The sequence below is a fragment of the Pelobates fuscus genome, chromosome 2 (genome assembly GCF_036172605.1).
Source record: "Pelobates fuscus isolate aPelFus1 chromosome 2, aPelFus1.pri, whole genome shotgun sequence".
Classification (NCBI taxonomy): Eukaryota; Metazoa; Chordata; class Amphibia; order Anura; family Pelobatidae; genus Pelobates; species Pelobates fuscus.
In genome coordinates this window covers 365,830,863-365,846,680 of record NC_086318.1, presented here as the reverse complement: position 1 = coordinate 365,846,680, position 15,818 = coordinate 365,830,863, and the positions used below count along the sequence as shown (strand labels likewise).

The 15,818-nt window shown below is 39.9% G+C and overlaps 1 protein-coding gene across 1 annotated transcript in view; it reads left to right on the top strand.

The window, feature by feature from the left end:
* Nucleotides 1–235: 235 nt before the first annotated feature.
* The window catches only part of LOC134586350 (protein kinase C-like), a 56,805-nt gene continuing 41,222 nt past the window's right edge, over nucleotides 236–15,818 (top strand). Inside the window, exons 1-7 of the mRNA XM_063441822.1 lie at nucleotides 236–523; nucleotides 5,861–6,022; nucleotides 7,149–7,270; nucleotides 8,825–8,887; nucleotides 9,439–9,574; nucleotides 10,060–10,236; nucleotides 10,850–10,978. Coding sequence (XP_063297892.1) covers nucleotides 236–523; nucleotides 5,861–6,022; nucleotides 7,149–7,270; nucleotides 8,825–8,887; nucleotides 9,439–9,574; nucleotides 10,060–10,236; nucleotides 10,850–10,978 — 1,077 coding nt within the window. The remainder of the gene's footprint in view (nucleotides 524–5,860; nucleotides 6,023–7,148; nucleotides 7,271–8,824; nucleotides 8,888–9,438; nucleotides 9,575–10,059; nucleotides 10,237–10,849; nucleotides 10,979–15,818) is intronic.

Below are 15,818 nucleotides of genomic sequence, written 5' to 3'. Positions count from 1 at the left end.
TTATTATGAAAGATGAATAAAAAATAAAAATAATAATCATTGGGATTTAAAAATAAACAAAAAAAAACAACACAATGCAGTTTCTGACCAATCAGAGCACTTTAGAACTCATGACATAGAACTTGGCTCATGCACCTGCCACTTCACTTCAAACCTTTTGAGAGGGATTTTGATTGGTGACAGTTGGCAAAATTTTTATTCGACAATTCGTGGATTAAAACCATCAAACTCAAACATGGATGGTAAGAAGACGAAGAAGAGGACCGCTGAAGACGTAGAGAGCAGAGGAAGAACACAACAAAAAGAAGACAACAAGGACAGTGACATCAGGAAAGAGCTACAGGTGAAGAAAAGGAAGAAAGAAGAACCTAAAGATGAAGAAGGAAAACAACGCGCGAGTGAAGAGGAAATTAATGAAGAAATCAGCGACTCTCCAGAAGATCCAGGTCCATCTTTGGATTCATCTCTTTCGCTGGAGAGATTTACATTCCACCGACTGCTTGGCAAGGGTGGCTATGGAAAGGTACGCAATTTGTGAAATATCCATTTACACAGCAGATATGTTTTTTACAAAAGAAACTGAATTTTTAGGGGTGATGTAACACATTATTGATTAATATAATTCTCAATAATTGGTTATAGGATGTACACCCTTATCAAATCATTTAAAGATTTATATTCAAAAGCTTAAACATGTGATTTGTCTCTGATTGTGGTCACTTAGTTTCATCTATTGCTGGTTTTAACTTGAAAATACATTAATATATTCTGTTTGCTCCCCTGTAAGATTGAACTTAATGTCAATTTATTTTAGCATCAATTAGAAAATGTATTGAAAAATTAGATTCAGAGATAGGTTATAAAACCTATTCTGTTGTTTAGATAGGGTTAGGTGAGTAATACGGGCATAACCCTGTGTAACGTTACAAATTAGACTAGCACTGGTATAATTAAGACCAGACCTGCTCCCCTTTCTTTCATTTATTGTTTGTTTTTTGTTACACATTTTTATTTTAGCACACGTTTTCATCCATTATTACTTGGTATAAATCCTTTAACCATTTTTCTAATAAAATTGTATTTAAAATATCTTCTATTTAAGAATGATTTTTTTAATCGGTTGTAATCTCAGTGAAACCTGCCTCCCCCCACTTTTCAAGTGGGAGGTCCCACCTTCCCATTTTCTCTCTACTTTATTTTAAGATTAGTTCTATGGGCAGTGCACAGTATTAAAAACCAAACAAGGGGGGGGCGGAGCCTGACCGGGGAGCCGACTAGACGCACAATCTATGAGCTCCCGAGCCCGGTCCTGATTTACAGCGGAAAACGGGGGGACAATCCCAGACCCTGAACCCCAACTTACCTTACTCGACGACGCCAAAGACGGGGAGCAGAATGATACCCCACACACCCGGAAAGAACGCTGGATCGGTAGATCGGAGGCTTGGGGCCTACACGACGCGGTGCAGGGGAGAGGCGGCCGCTCTCCCTACTCATCAAAGCGTGCGGCACCTGAAGTATCGGGCCTCTCCTCCCCCCCCAGGACCGGTGGGGGTTAACCCGGTCCAATCACCCGCAATCTATGGACCCACACAGAAAACTGGCGACCTGAAAACCCGCTTGCAGGAGGCTCTAGACGGAGACGAAGCCAAGATGGCCGTCTATCGTAGGCCCACGAGGCGGAGCACACGTGCCCGACAAGCAACGGACCCTTTACTGGCACTCGATCGGCTCTGCGCGAGCCTCCGGGCAATGCTGCACGATCGCGGAATGGCTCACAGATTGGCTGCCAAGCTGGTGGCCACATGGCTCCGTCCGAAAACCCGACGCCTCCACTACAGGTACCCTCCGCAGGCGCCCAGAAAGGCCGCCACGATCCGCAGCGGCAAGCGACCCCACGGACCTGAACAGACGACTGGCTGTATGGACAAACGCACGGACCCACATATGCATGAGAGAAGCCACGCCAAATACGTCCCCCACACTAGTCACTCACCTGATCCGGGAACCAGGAACCCATGCCATCCCCTTAACGAGAAAACGCAGGACAGTCCCGAGACCTCAGCAGCATATCAGGGACCGACAGCGACGCCACCAGCGACGAAACCCACCTACAGACACCCGGGGAGTGGGCACCGAAAGGGCAGGGGCACCTCAGCACCAGCACGGACACCACCACCCCACCACACGTGCAGGCCACTCCCGAAGAGGATAAAGACAGATGCAGCTACAGACCAAGCTTCAAGGTTTGGGGCCTTGCTGGGGACTATGGGACCCTCACTCATTCTCTGCCGAGATGGTGTGGGTTAAACTGGACTCGAACTGCTTAGCGTTGCAGGCGGCAGGACAACTCAGCTTGCATAACAGAGCATTTTCTTGCCGTTTTGAGAGACCCCTGCAGTCTCTAATCTCAGTTAACCCTATGCAGCTCCTGCTAAATAAATCTGTTACAGCCTAATTATCATTAGTTCAGACACATGCCGAGGAAGTTATATGTAATCTAATATGCTCATTTACTTTAGCAATGACTTAACGGCATGTTATATTTAACAGTCACTTAGTTAGCAAACTACTGTACCTTCAGCCTAATTTTTATTTTGTAACCCAAGCCTCAGTCCACAACATGGGTGTAAAGCTTGTCATTCCTACATAATGTTATTAAGTTCACCACAAGTTCTGCAAATCACATTGTAAGCATTACTGTACCTTTTTTGAGTAGTGATATGTCAGGCACTGTAAGTTCTCTACTTTTCTGCCTATTTTGATTTACATTGTTAGCCTCCTGTCTACTCATGTGAAACCAACTGTTTGACCTCTAATATTTTAACATGTTCCCAACCGGATCTTCAGATCCATAGCCTGCATTTTATTTAACTGATCGATACTTATAACATTTAACCAAATGTTCCACCGCTGTTACTTTAACCTGGGAGCTTCTTATATACACATGTAACACCAACTGTAGGACCTCTAATATGTTAGCATGTCACCTACCGGATCTTATGATCCATAGCCTGTATTCCCTAACTAAGGTTTTAACGACAAACATTTAAAAAAAAAAAATTGAGGCACCGCAATTCAGGAAATGTCATTTAATCTTGCTGTACTGACCCTGTACTGTAATTCATGTGAACGTTTCCCCCAATTTCTCTTTTGTATCCCATCTTATTTGCCTCTAATAAAAGAAAGATTGACAAAAAAAAAAAAAAAAACCAAACAAGGTTATTATTATTATTATTATTATTATTGGCATTTATATAGAGCCAACTAATTCTGCATCGCTTTACAATATTATGAAAGGGGGGGAAATGTACAATAAATGAGACAATTACACAGTAACACAGGAACAATAGGAAGATGAGGGTTAATTCCCTAAACAGTATGTAATGGGAAGAATTATAAAAATTAGCTTAAAGTAGGCCTTCACCCATTTTAACCCAAATAATATTGCCTTCTCAATTGACATCAACATACTCTTTGGTGAATAAATTCCATATTCCATATTTCTTACATGTTCCTCTGTTGGATATTTAATTGTCATTTAGTTAGTAGTACTGGAAATTGATAGTGTTTGTTGTGATTTTTCACTGTAATTATGGCCAGTTTAATCCACTCCAACTGTCACTACAATTGCTACTTCCTGGTCACATGACCTGATAGGAATGATGGACATTCTCAAAGATACAGTAGGATAACGAGAGAGATACATTTCTACTAAATGTCAATGGAAACTGTATCACAGTCTATTGTTATGGAAACTGAATCATTTCTACTTAAGAAAACATTTACTATGCTTATGTTTTATGGATTGAATAAATAAAAGTGCAATAGAGGATATTTTCACATTTTGAAGATTTAATAAAGCTTTATAGAGTATACTTCCTTACATACTACAATACACAGGAAGTTACTGTGTTAATTATGTGATTGTACAATGGGTCACCCAGCTAATACTGTATCATTTGTAACATTTGGGTCTCTGTTAAGAACCAATGCACTGGATTCTCTTTTTGTTTGTGCTATTGTTTGTGCTGATATTTGTATTTTTGCTGTGTATTTTCTAAAGCTGATGTGCGCTACTATAATAAAAATATTCTGTTCAATTACAGCAATATTCTCCGTGTGTGGTAAAAAAAAATAATATATATATACACACTCAAAGTAGTGCACTCACTGGTCTTCTTAATTTGCAAACTTTATTCACCAATGTTCAGTAACTTTACAATACCATCAAAGTTTTGGTCCTCATCCGGACTAGGACTGAAACGCTGATGATACTGTAAAGTTACTGAACATTGGTGTTGTGGACAAAAATATTAACCCAATTTATGTTAGTAAAATGCCTATTTACTCAGCATAACTACAATCAGCTTTATTCAACTTTATATGTGATTTACCTAAAATGGCCGCTAGGGTGTTTCCCCTTGACATCGACTAACACCCTTATTAACAAGATGGCGCTGGAATCTGTGGGAGACCTCCAATTATTGATGTATTATTCCATGTTATCTCTGACAATGCATATGGTGTCATTTTGCTTTATAAGGGGCATGCCGTCCCCTCAGAATAAACATTCCTCAAGTTTTTCATTAACCCGAAACCTGTGTCTGTGTCTGGAGCATGCACGCATTACTTCTTAATTTGGCCCGGGGGCAGATACGCAAGGTAATCAATTAATTGATTGTTTCCACATCAATTGGTGAATAAAGTTTGCAAATTAAGAAGGCCAGTGAGTGCCCTTCTATGAGTGTATGTATTGTTAAAAGGCTGGAGGAGCACCTTAGCAAGTAAAGAGTGAGTGGATTTGTGAGTGGTCTGACATCATATTCTGGCTCCCGGCATCACTAAGCAGTGCGAGGTTGCTGTGCTATAGAAGATGCCGCCCGCCTCGTGTGGGGGCCCGAAGGTGGCCAGCCGTGCCATAGGTTCGCCATCGCTGCAATAAATTATAAGTGGTGCCAATGGTTTAGATATACCATTAGAATGCTAAACACTGTGAATGAATATGCTTTTGTCACAATCTATCTGATATATTAGCTTCAATCAGCCATATCTGGTACAGAATGCAGTATATAAACAGGGCAGGGATTGGATTTGTGCACAGCTACTCTGTTGTGTTTTTTATCAAGTTAGGTGTAATGAGATCATAGGGCATATTAAAGATAGTTTAAAGGAGAAAGGCTAAAAAAACTAAATACTAATGTATTTTACAAGATATGTCTGTAATATAATAACGACACCGTAGGTTTCTTAAAGGGAAACTATAGTGCCAGGAAATCAAAGTTGTTTTCCTGGCACCATAGCTTCCCCCTGCCTCACAGCCCTCACCCCCATGCTGCAGAAGGAGTTAAAGCCCTGTCGGCGCTGGTTTGGGTTTGCCTCTGCTCCTCCCCTGCTGACGTCATCCGTCAGGGAAGACCTAATGCATATGCACGGCAATGGCCATGCTTGCATTAGTATTTCTACCATAGGGGGTTTAACATGACACTGGATGTCCTCATGCATAGCGTGTGGGCGTCCAGCATCAGTTAGGCGACCAAATGTCACCTAAAAACCCTCTAGTGGCTGTTTGGTAGAAAATTACTAGAGTTGGAGTTTACCCTCAAAGGTAATTATCGTAGTTTATTAAAGACTGCAATAATTACCTTTGCAGGGTCAAGGAGCCTGGAACTATGCACCCAAATCACTTCAATGAGCTGAACTGGTCAGGGTGCCTATAGTGTCCTTTAAGGTAAATATAGCTTGCTACATTTAAAACATTTGTGTCAGTTTTCCTTTAAATACATCATGCTAATAGATATGTTATCACACAAGGATTGACACAACATTCTGAAAGCCTTTTTATTTATGTGTCATTCAGGTCTTCCTGGCATCGGATAAAACAACGAAGAAGGTGGCGGCTTTGAAAATAGTGAGAAAGAAAGACCTTCTCACTGAAGCCTGCGAGAGGACACTCACTGAACGGGAGATGGCAGCCGGAAGTCCTTACCTAACCAAAGCCTATGGAGCGTTTCAGATCCCGGTAATTCCTTAATGGTCATAAATCAACTTTCCATTAACAAACCAACCAGCAATATATCTGCAGATGTTTGCTTTAAATTTTCTGTGGCAAATTGGTTTATACTTTCTAACCCATACCTAGCTCGTTCACTATCTCCATCCAGATTAAGAAAGATTAGCAACTCATAATTAGAAAGAGTAATTTTTGCATTATCCATTAGGCTACATATGGAATGCTCAAATTTGTACTTATTTTGTGTTCTTTGCATATTTCACATGGCTATATTTTAAACATTTCTTTCAAAGTTTGCAATATTAATTGTGTTTGTGCTATGTATTTTGTTAACTTGATGTGAATAGCAGTTACAGTACTAGAGAGATGCTCAGTCCCTTAAGCACTAAAAGTGCTGAACTCTCAAGTGCAGTGTCAGAGGGATTGCTAGATTCCTGGCACCAGTGACACTAAAAATAAAGTGCCAAAGGAATGTTCCATCTCTCAGGAACAAAGATAATCAGCACACTCAACCCTAGGAGTCGTTGCAGAGGGTTCTCAGGTCAGTTTCAATGCAGTTGATCATGTTTGTGCTGGCAAGAACAAAAATTATGTTTCAATGCGCCAATCTCAACTTGATGCCAAAACGCTATAATTGTGTATTTGCCAACATTCTGAACTCTTGCACTTTGAAGTTTCGATATTTCAAAACTTAGGTGAAGAATTGAATTTCCGATATTTCAAGGCTAACAGGAAGCAAAAAAAATTGTGAATTTGCCTATTCAGGAGTGATCAGTGGTATCTCCAAATTTACTCTTAGAAAACATCTAGTGTCAGTTTTGGGTTACATTTTGATTTATCTGTTATTTTTTTGAATATAAATATATATATATATGTATATATATATTCCAATATTAATACGTTTTAAGGATTATAAATCAAGGCATTCATGTTTCCGCATGTTTTTTTTTCTTCTCAAAATGGCATAAACACAGTGATCAACGGCACTCCATTACAGTTGGTTCCTTAAACAGAGCATCGTTTTTTTTTTTCACAGCTCTAGGATTTAGATTGCCATAGAAAAAAATATTGCAAAGTACGAGAAATATGTTTTAACAAGTTTTCTTTTTGATGTTTAAGTGTTTGTGTTGTGAAGTATATCCCATTGTATTTTATTGTCAACCAGACCCATCTATGCTACGTGTTGGAGTATCTGCATGGTGGTGATCTTGACAGCTTCTTGAAAAGAAACCTCAGACTGGAACCTTGCATTGCAATGTAAGTCTTAAAAGACAATGCTTAAAATGGAGACCGGACGATGAGAGGGGAAATATGGGTCAGAGCAATGAGAAGATTTAACAGGAAGAAATATGACAAGGGCTGAGGAAAGAGTCACATTTAAAGATTTTTTTTGGAAAAGAGGGTCGGTAAAGGAACCCTGAAGTTTCAAATAAAATTCTAATAGTTTGAATAATGACCAAATCACCCAGCATAAACATTCACAGATTTAAAATATCATTAAAGTTTATGGAACAATGTTAAATAATGTTTTTCTATTAAAAGAACAGAAGTACAATTCTCAACATCGAGCCACTGTATATAATGACAGGAGGATTGGAAAGGAATTAATTTGGGTGGGAGTGAAAGGAGACAGTTATCAATAAACAATATACAGCTGCCCACCACCACGTTTTCTACTATTAGCATTGGTTGGTAGACACTGGTGAATGCCATAGATAAAGAATTTAGAAAAATTAGGAACATCAGTGAGTCTGAAACATATATACAATAAATATACTCTGAATATAAATATTCTACAAAATGCTAACTCAGTATGAACCCATGTTGCGTGATGATGTAGAAATGTGTGGGCACATACACCTAGTGTTGCTAAGAAACAAGCATACAATGTATAACAAAATGTGTCGGGGTATAAAAACAACGACATATAAACAAGGAGGAAAGGGTAGAAAGAGTGAAGTCTTGTTACTAAAGTATCTCAGCTAAAGCATAACTGTACATGAGTCCAATCGATCATCAAACGTAGAAGCCGAGAATCGACAAATAGGAGGAGATGCAGGAGATAGAGGACTGTGGTTGCATGTGATTGAAGTGTCTAAGGGTAAACAGTGAAATCACAGTGTGTGCTGCATGCAACCAGTGATCAACATGTAAAATTAGAGCAAGTATGCCGGTGTGTGAGTTCATACAGTGATAGACAGTACAGAGTGAGAAAGACAAGCTGGTAAAAAAAAAAAAAAACTGTAATTAGAGGCAGATCAAAGATATAGATATACCGAGGAGCTCAAAATAGACAAAAACCTACTGCAACTGGTGCTAAATAGACTCATAACATATAATACTGATTTTACACATAACACTAGGCAACAATATGAACAACAGATAAGCACAAGACATTTTGCATACAACCGAACATGTAAGAGCTATGTAAATGGATGGAAAATTGCCACAATGAGTAATAGCAAATATAAAGGAAGCTAGTCAATAAAAGGGATAAGAAGATGCCTGCTATGTATGGTATAGATGTCCTAACAAGGTATACACGTGTTATACAGAGAAATATTATTGAAGTTTGCAATAGAAACATATTTGATAATAAAAAGTATTCACACCAGTAATACTAGAAAAAGTATATGTGACAGTAAGAAAAGTGAATAATGTAGGCAGGAGAGAGCTCTGATTTTATATATATATAAATTATTACAGTGGATTTTCCCTAGGTCAGCTCATTTAGGAAGATCTCATTTTAAGAAGTAAGTTCATTTTATATTAAATACTTTGTTGATTAATATTTGAATTCTTGTTTATTAGATTCCTCGCTGCGGAGATTGCGTGTGGACTCCAATATCTCCACCAACACGACATTGTGCATCGGTAAACACATCTTCGTTAAGCGATATATTTATAAGCTTGCTCTCTCTACACTGTGCTGTTCCTTTTTTATCCATATTGTTTAGCTACATTTTTACCTTTCTCTCAGGTGAGTTAAGATTTTTTGCTCTCACACTTCACCTGTAAGAGGGCATTATACAAACCGTTTCAACTTTACACGAAGAAGAGGCTTTTTACTTACGTTTGAGAAAAACATGTACTCGTGTGGGGCCGAGCAGAAAAAAGGAAGGGCAGGATAAGAAAGAAAGAAGCAGAATGGTCATTTCTAGTCCACCTGATTAAGAGAAATGTACAAAACTGCATTAATTAAAACTTAATTACAAAATCCTTTTTTAAATTGTCTCCTAAATTCAGGTATAAGCAGCCTGTTCATTTCTCTGTGAATTGATGGGGCATTATTTCATTGATTGGCTATAGCTCATAAATAGATTTGTACATACTTCCAGTATTTTACTATTAGTAAGCCATGTAAACGACCTGTTTCATGACAGATCTTCAATAAACTATACATCTTATGATATTTCTCTCTACAGAGACATAAAGCCAAGGAACATAATGCTGGATGAAGTGGGTCACATCAGGATAGGCGACTTTGGACTGGCGCTGGAGATGCACGGCAAGAGGAAAGCAAAGGGTTACGCAGGCACTGTAGATTATATGGCTCCAGAGGTAGGATTGACCATGGCTACTGTTTGGGTTTGAGGCTACATGACTTGATCATATTACACCTCACCAAGAGCAACAATCACTCTGTAGCTAAACAGATCTTTATAGCTATGAAGATGAAGAACTAGAATTCAACATTTCTATCAATGCTCATGTTATTCTCCTTTGTAATAAGGTATTATGGTTGATATTATAATGAGCATGGGTTAACATCTTTATTTATTATGGCTGATGGCAACAGTGCTTGGCTAGGTCCTGCAAACTTTAAAGACAATTCTTTAAAATTGAAAAACACCTTCAGTGATTGTCTATACTGTCCCAACCAGTCATATTGCTCCGAATCATTGCACATTTGTAGTGAAATATATATTTTTTATAAGTTTCCTATTTTAATAGGCAGACGATGAGAACAGCATTATATTTGACAGTAATACCTTCTTTCCTGTACGGAAACACTTGACTAATAATTTCTGAAATTATGTTGGCAGATGCGGAAAGGAAGAAAATACAATGCTGCAGTAGATTGGTGGGCCTATGGTCTAATCCTTCATAAACTGGCCAAGAGAGCATTTCCAAAAAATCCAAATGCTGCCCAAACAATGCTTCATGACACCACAGACCACCCTGAGTGTCAAAGAAAACAGGTCAAAGATCTCGTGAAAAAGGTGTGTATGATCCGGCAGTCTAGATTAATGAAAAAGAAAACAATTCTATGAAAATCTTACTCTTTGCACAGCTAAAAAAAAAAAGAGAACATATATTTATAGAAAACTATTAACAAAGAGTGACACGGAATGGCCATAAATGACAATGGTATCTATATATGGTAATATCGAAAAAAAGATAAATTAATTCAGTCAAATGCTTATAGCTCATACCAGCAGTCCATCGCTGGGAAGATTCCTTATAGTCGTATAAGACAGGATAATATTTAAGGAGGGGATTTCAGGAAATAAAATATATACACAACTAAACAATCAAGAACACAGTGATAAAATGACTAAAACTAGAGAGAATCGGGAACTGATGCTGGGTTAGGTAGTGTCTCCTATTGAGAGCAGGAGAACCTTAAACACTGCATTCAACATATGAAGTCGAGTGGAGATAAAAGCGAGTGTACTAGTAATAATCTTGCACCTTTGATTCTTAGAATGTCCCTTTAACCTTGTGATGCTGCATACAGATTTACAGATATCTATATTGTGTTTGCATGTGTTTTAGTAAATGAATAAAGGCAGTGGCGGTTTTATTGTTGACATTCTACTCTTCCATTTGCAGCTCCTGTGCAAAAATCCATCTCAGCGCTTGGGGGCAGCTAGCAGCATCCGATTCCATCCTTTCTTCCAGTCCATTGACTGGGATGAGCTGGAGGCTGGCAGGCTAGATCCCCCCTTTGTGCTAAGAACAGTAAGTATACGGAAACTTCAAACAGAGACCAGAAAAATCAATGTAACAAAATGAGTGACTAGTTTATGAAAATATAAGAGGGACGATCAAAGGGCTAATATGGTGTGACCGTGGATTACTGGTTGTGATTGGGACTATGTATATCTGAGTATTATGGGGTAATTGGAAACAATATCTAAACTTGGCAGCACTGCAAGCTCTAAAGTGTCCACTCCAGCCATATCCATACACCGCTGTCCCTAACCAAACAGCTGTGCCTGTCCCTTTGTACCCAACTATCTTGAAAAACCTCATAGGAAAGCACGGTGTGGAAGGCCTAATGCTGGGGTGGGGCTCACTGTTAATCCACATTAGGTTTCCAGATCACACTGAGGTCGAAGAAAGAGGAGCCCGATCCAGCACCCAGGGACCTTAGCGCTGGAATCAGGTAAGTGCTCATGGCCTGGGTGCAGTGGAAGCATAGGGAGACTGTAGTGTTAGGAAAACAGTTTTGCATTCCTAACACTATAGTGTTTCTTGAAGCAATCTAGCCTTTAATTCTTCCTTTTGTTCATTGGCACTATGGCTAGAACACTGTGATAATAGGAAAATTACACCAGTTTATCCATATAGCTTTTGGCATTCTGCAATCTCACTCCGCCATCTTTTACATCCGTATTGGTGTTCTTATACTGCTTTCTAGGAATGGTAACTCTTATTGGATGTGTTGTTGTACAATGTGTAAATACTACAGTAACTTCTTATGTCTTCTCTTTATAGCCACCACTGGAGAGCTTAATATCACGAGTAATACAGGAGACCCTAACATCTCGATACGAAGCATTTACTCCATCTATTCCACCAGAGCAGCGGCAGTTGTTTCTTGGATTTTCTTTTAACACCCTCTCCTAGCCTACTGCAGCATTGTGAATTTTCTTCAACATCTCTTTCCCTGACAACGAGGGACCGTGAAGAAAAGGTAAAGTTACGGCGTTACGTTGTCTCCTGGGCTGTGGGTAGACCAAAAAAGCTGAAAGGGATGAGGGTAGACCTGCCCAGCGTTTTAGTTGTACTCCAGTCACCTTTCGTTTACCTAGAAAGCGATAGTGCTGTAACATCAATATCACAGTCAGTGTTTACTTTCTTTTAAACTATGATTTGTGCAGTCAGTGAAGTAACTGGCTGTGTCAGTGAGATTTGGATTGTGTTTGTCTGTACAGGCAGTGATGTAACTGCTCTGTCAGTGTTTTTCTTTTTATTTGTATGTTTGTTAGTTAATCTGTACAGGCAGTGAAGTAACTGCTCTGTCACTGTTTTTATTTTCTTTTATTTTAACTATACAGGCAGTGGGGTAACTGCTCTGTCAGTATTAGGTTTTATTTTTTGCACAGGCAGTGAATTAACTGGTTGTGTCATTTTTTTTCATTCACAATCAGCAGTGAAGTAAACTGCTGTGAGTGAGATTTCATTTAATTTGGTTTTAGCAGCAAATAGTGAAAGTAACTGGCTGCTGTGATTTTTTATTTGATTTTGCATTTTTTCTTACAAACTGACTGTGATGGAAAGAAGCTGCACAAAGCTAGCTGCTGCACTGCTTTTTTTAATACTAGGTCAACGTTAATTTAAAATGCCCCACATTTCTTTTCATTCTAATTTTTAGAATTAAAAAAAAATGTTTTTGCACAGTCTCAGTTTCCCTAAACTCCAGTAAGTAGGCAGGCCCGGACTGGCCATCAGGAAAACAGGGCAAATGCTGATGGGTCACAGTGGCCATGAACTGGGGCCGACCAGGGAGATCACATCCTCTCCCTGCCGGCCCCTCCACGTCGGAGTGCAAGGAGAAAGTTGCGCGGTCGGCAAAGAAAGGGTTCCACAGTAGTCAGGGAGATCAAGCCTATGTACTGCAGGGGAGAATGCAGTGAAATGCTCCCTGAAGTGATCAGAGCATTGCGGTGGGTTACCAAAGCAACGAAAGAGCACCGCTGCTGGTGCAGTGCGCCCAAGAGGACCACTGGGGATCATTATTCCCATCCCTGGCCCAAGGTAAGTCAAAGAGAGGGGATCGTAACAAATTAATATAATTAATTACTACTGTATGCTAATATTTTAAGCACCTCTCCACAGTACAGCCCCTAAACCCCACAGTGCAGCCCCTTTCCCACTACTATACAACCCTTTATCACCCCACTGTGCAGGCCCTTATCCCTCACAGTACATTCTCCATTCCCCCCACTGTACAGCCCCTTATCACCCACAATGCAGCCACTTACCACCCCCACAGAGCAGTCTTACTCCCCACAGTAGCCCCTCACAATACAGGATTTTACCCACTCACTGTGTAGCCCCTTAGCCCCATAGCCCCTGAGTGCAATCCCCTACCCCTCCTCACTGTTTAGCTCCTTACCCACACAATAAAGCCCATTATACCTGCAGTGCAGCCCTCAGTCCCTTACAACCCCACAGTGCAACCCCTTACTCTACACAGTGCAGCACCCATAACCCTTACTGTACACCCCTTTACTACTCCTTACCTCTCATAGTGCAGCCTTACCCTATACAACAAAGTCCCTTACTCCCACACAGTGCACCCCCTATCCACCACAGACATAGTATAGCCCATATCCTCCCATATACTAGAGTCCCTCTACACACACACACACACACACATACACATTACATCCCCTACCCCCTCTACACATTCTGTATATTCCCTATCTACGAATACACTACAACCCTATTCCCCACACAACCGGCACACACTGCTGCACTATCCAGACACACACTAGACTGCGAACAGCCCCATCCACACAGACATACACACAATCCCACATGCACATTGCACCATATGCAGCCTACCCAACACACATTAACACCATAAGCAACCTCCATATGGATACAACATCACATGTAGTCTCTTCTGTATACACATACAAATACACACACACTCTACCCTGTTTTAACACTGTCACTCTTATGATCTCTGGTTTGTGCCCCACTCATGGGGAAACCAGAGACAAGTCACCAGCAAACACAAAAGACATGTATCATTAGAATAGCTTTCACTGTGTCAAACACAGGACATTTTGCCCAAGTGAGTGCTCATTATTAGGGCCCTGCAAATGGGCTGCCCTGTAGGGGAAATGTCCTGACATGCCCACTTTAGGGTCAGTACGTGCCAATGATGACTCCTATTGAGCTGCTCTGCCTTAAAATGCTAGGGCCGAATTATTGTCCTAGTCTGGCCCTGTAAGTAGGTGCCTATTCGAATAATTAAACTACCAGGAGTTCTTAGCCACCAGCACTATGTGCCAGTGGAAATACTTTTCCTTAATAGTAAGGTGCTCTGTAGTATGCCAAATCCATCTAAAATTTACACTACTAGGGATGCCCAGGTCTAGTAAATATGTAATGCCTGTCTTGCCCCTCAGTCCATTTGGAAGTAATGGGCTAATATGATTCGTGGAAAGCCCCTGCTCTTAAACAAATGAAAAGCGTGACATTTCCAATAACCCAGCCAGTAACTTTTAAATTAAAGATAACCCAGACATGGGTTTAAATAAGTGGAAAAATTACCGCCTCTGTAGCTGGGGTGGCTGCATCAGTGCCTGCAGGGTTTGGGGGTCCATCGGGTAGTCCACCCATTTAGCAGCGTGACCCGGCCCCTTTAACCCCTTAAGGACCAAACTTCTGGAATAAAAGGGAATCATGACATGTCACACATGTCATGTGTCCTTAGGGGGTTAATGTCGGCATCCAGCGCTGGGAGGAAATTATTAACTTCACCCAGCTTACATACCGCGCGGGATAATGAAGACGACAGATATGTAAATTACAACTATAGTATTGATATATGTGTATCAATGTATACCAGTGTGTGTGTGTGTTCCAACCCAGCATCCAAGAGACGTCATTGCAGCTTTAAACTCATATAGACTTAAACAAGAAATTATGAGGGCAATGAGATCCAAGTCCCTACAGGACTCTAAATATGAATCCATATGATAGTTGTTCCAGGTAAAAAGAAGTAAAATTCAAGGGAGGGGAGCACTTGAGCACTGAAAAAATAGATATTATTAGTATAAATAGTAAGGGAGAAGGATAGGGAAATTAAATAAATAATAAACAGAGAGAGTTTATTACACTTTAAGTAAATAATATTGGACATGAGCACTAAAGATAAATAATACAGGGGGAAAGGAGAGAGAAGGAATCTAGGTAAAGAATGTAAAGCAAATTTTTTTTTCTTTTTTTTTTTTTTCTCTTTCTCTTTTTTTTTTTTTTTCTCATTCATATTATTATCCCCGCTTGAACTCAGGGTAACTCGCAGATTTCTTACACGTTTGATAGAATTGTTAGTATATCCCATCACCTAACCATATAGGGTGGTTAATCTGTAAATTTCTTCCCTCCTGACATACAGGGGGAAGGAACGCAGGGATATTTATGGCTCCTATGGGAAAGGAACCATTTATTTTAATGTTAAATGTAGGGGTGCAATGTCTTGTATGTTATGTTATTTTTTGGTTGTCCAGACTGAGGGGAAAGGGGTCAGATAGAATTAAGTTATGCTTAGAATAGCATCTCTCAATGTAAGGGGGGTTAAATACACCGCAGAAAAGAGTTATCCTCACCGATTTTATTAGGAAGGAGTCAATACATATATGTGGAATACAAGAGTCACACTGGCTAAAAAATGACAAAGATAGGTTTAGCTCAAAAGAGTTCCCACATATTTTTAGATCCTCTATGCCCAAGAACAAGAAAAGAGGAGTAGCAATTATAATTTCTGCGAAGATAGATTTTAAGTTAATTCACCAAGTTTCAGATGACGAAGGAAGGACTCTCATAATAATTGGAGAGA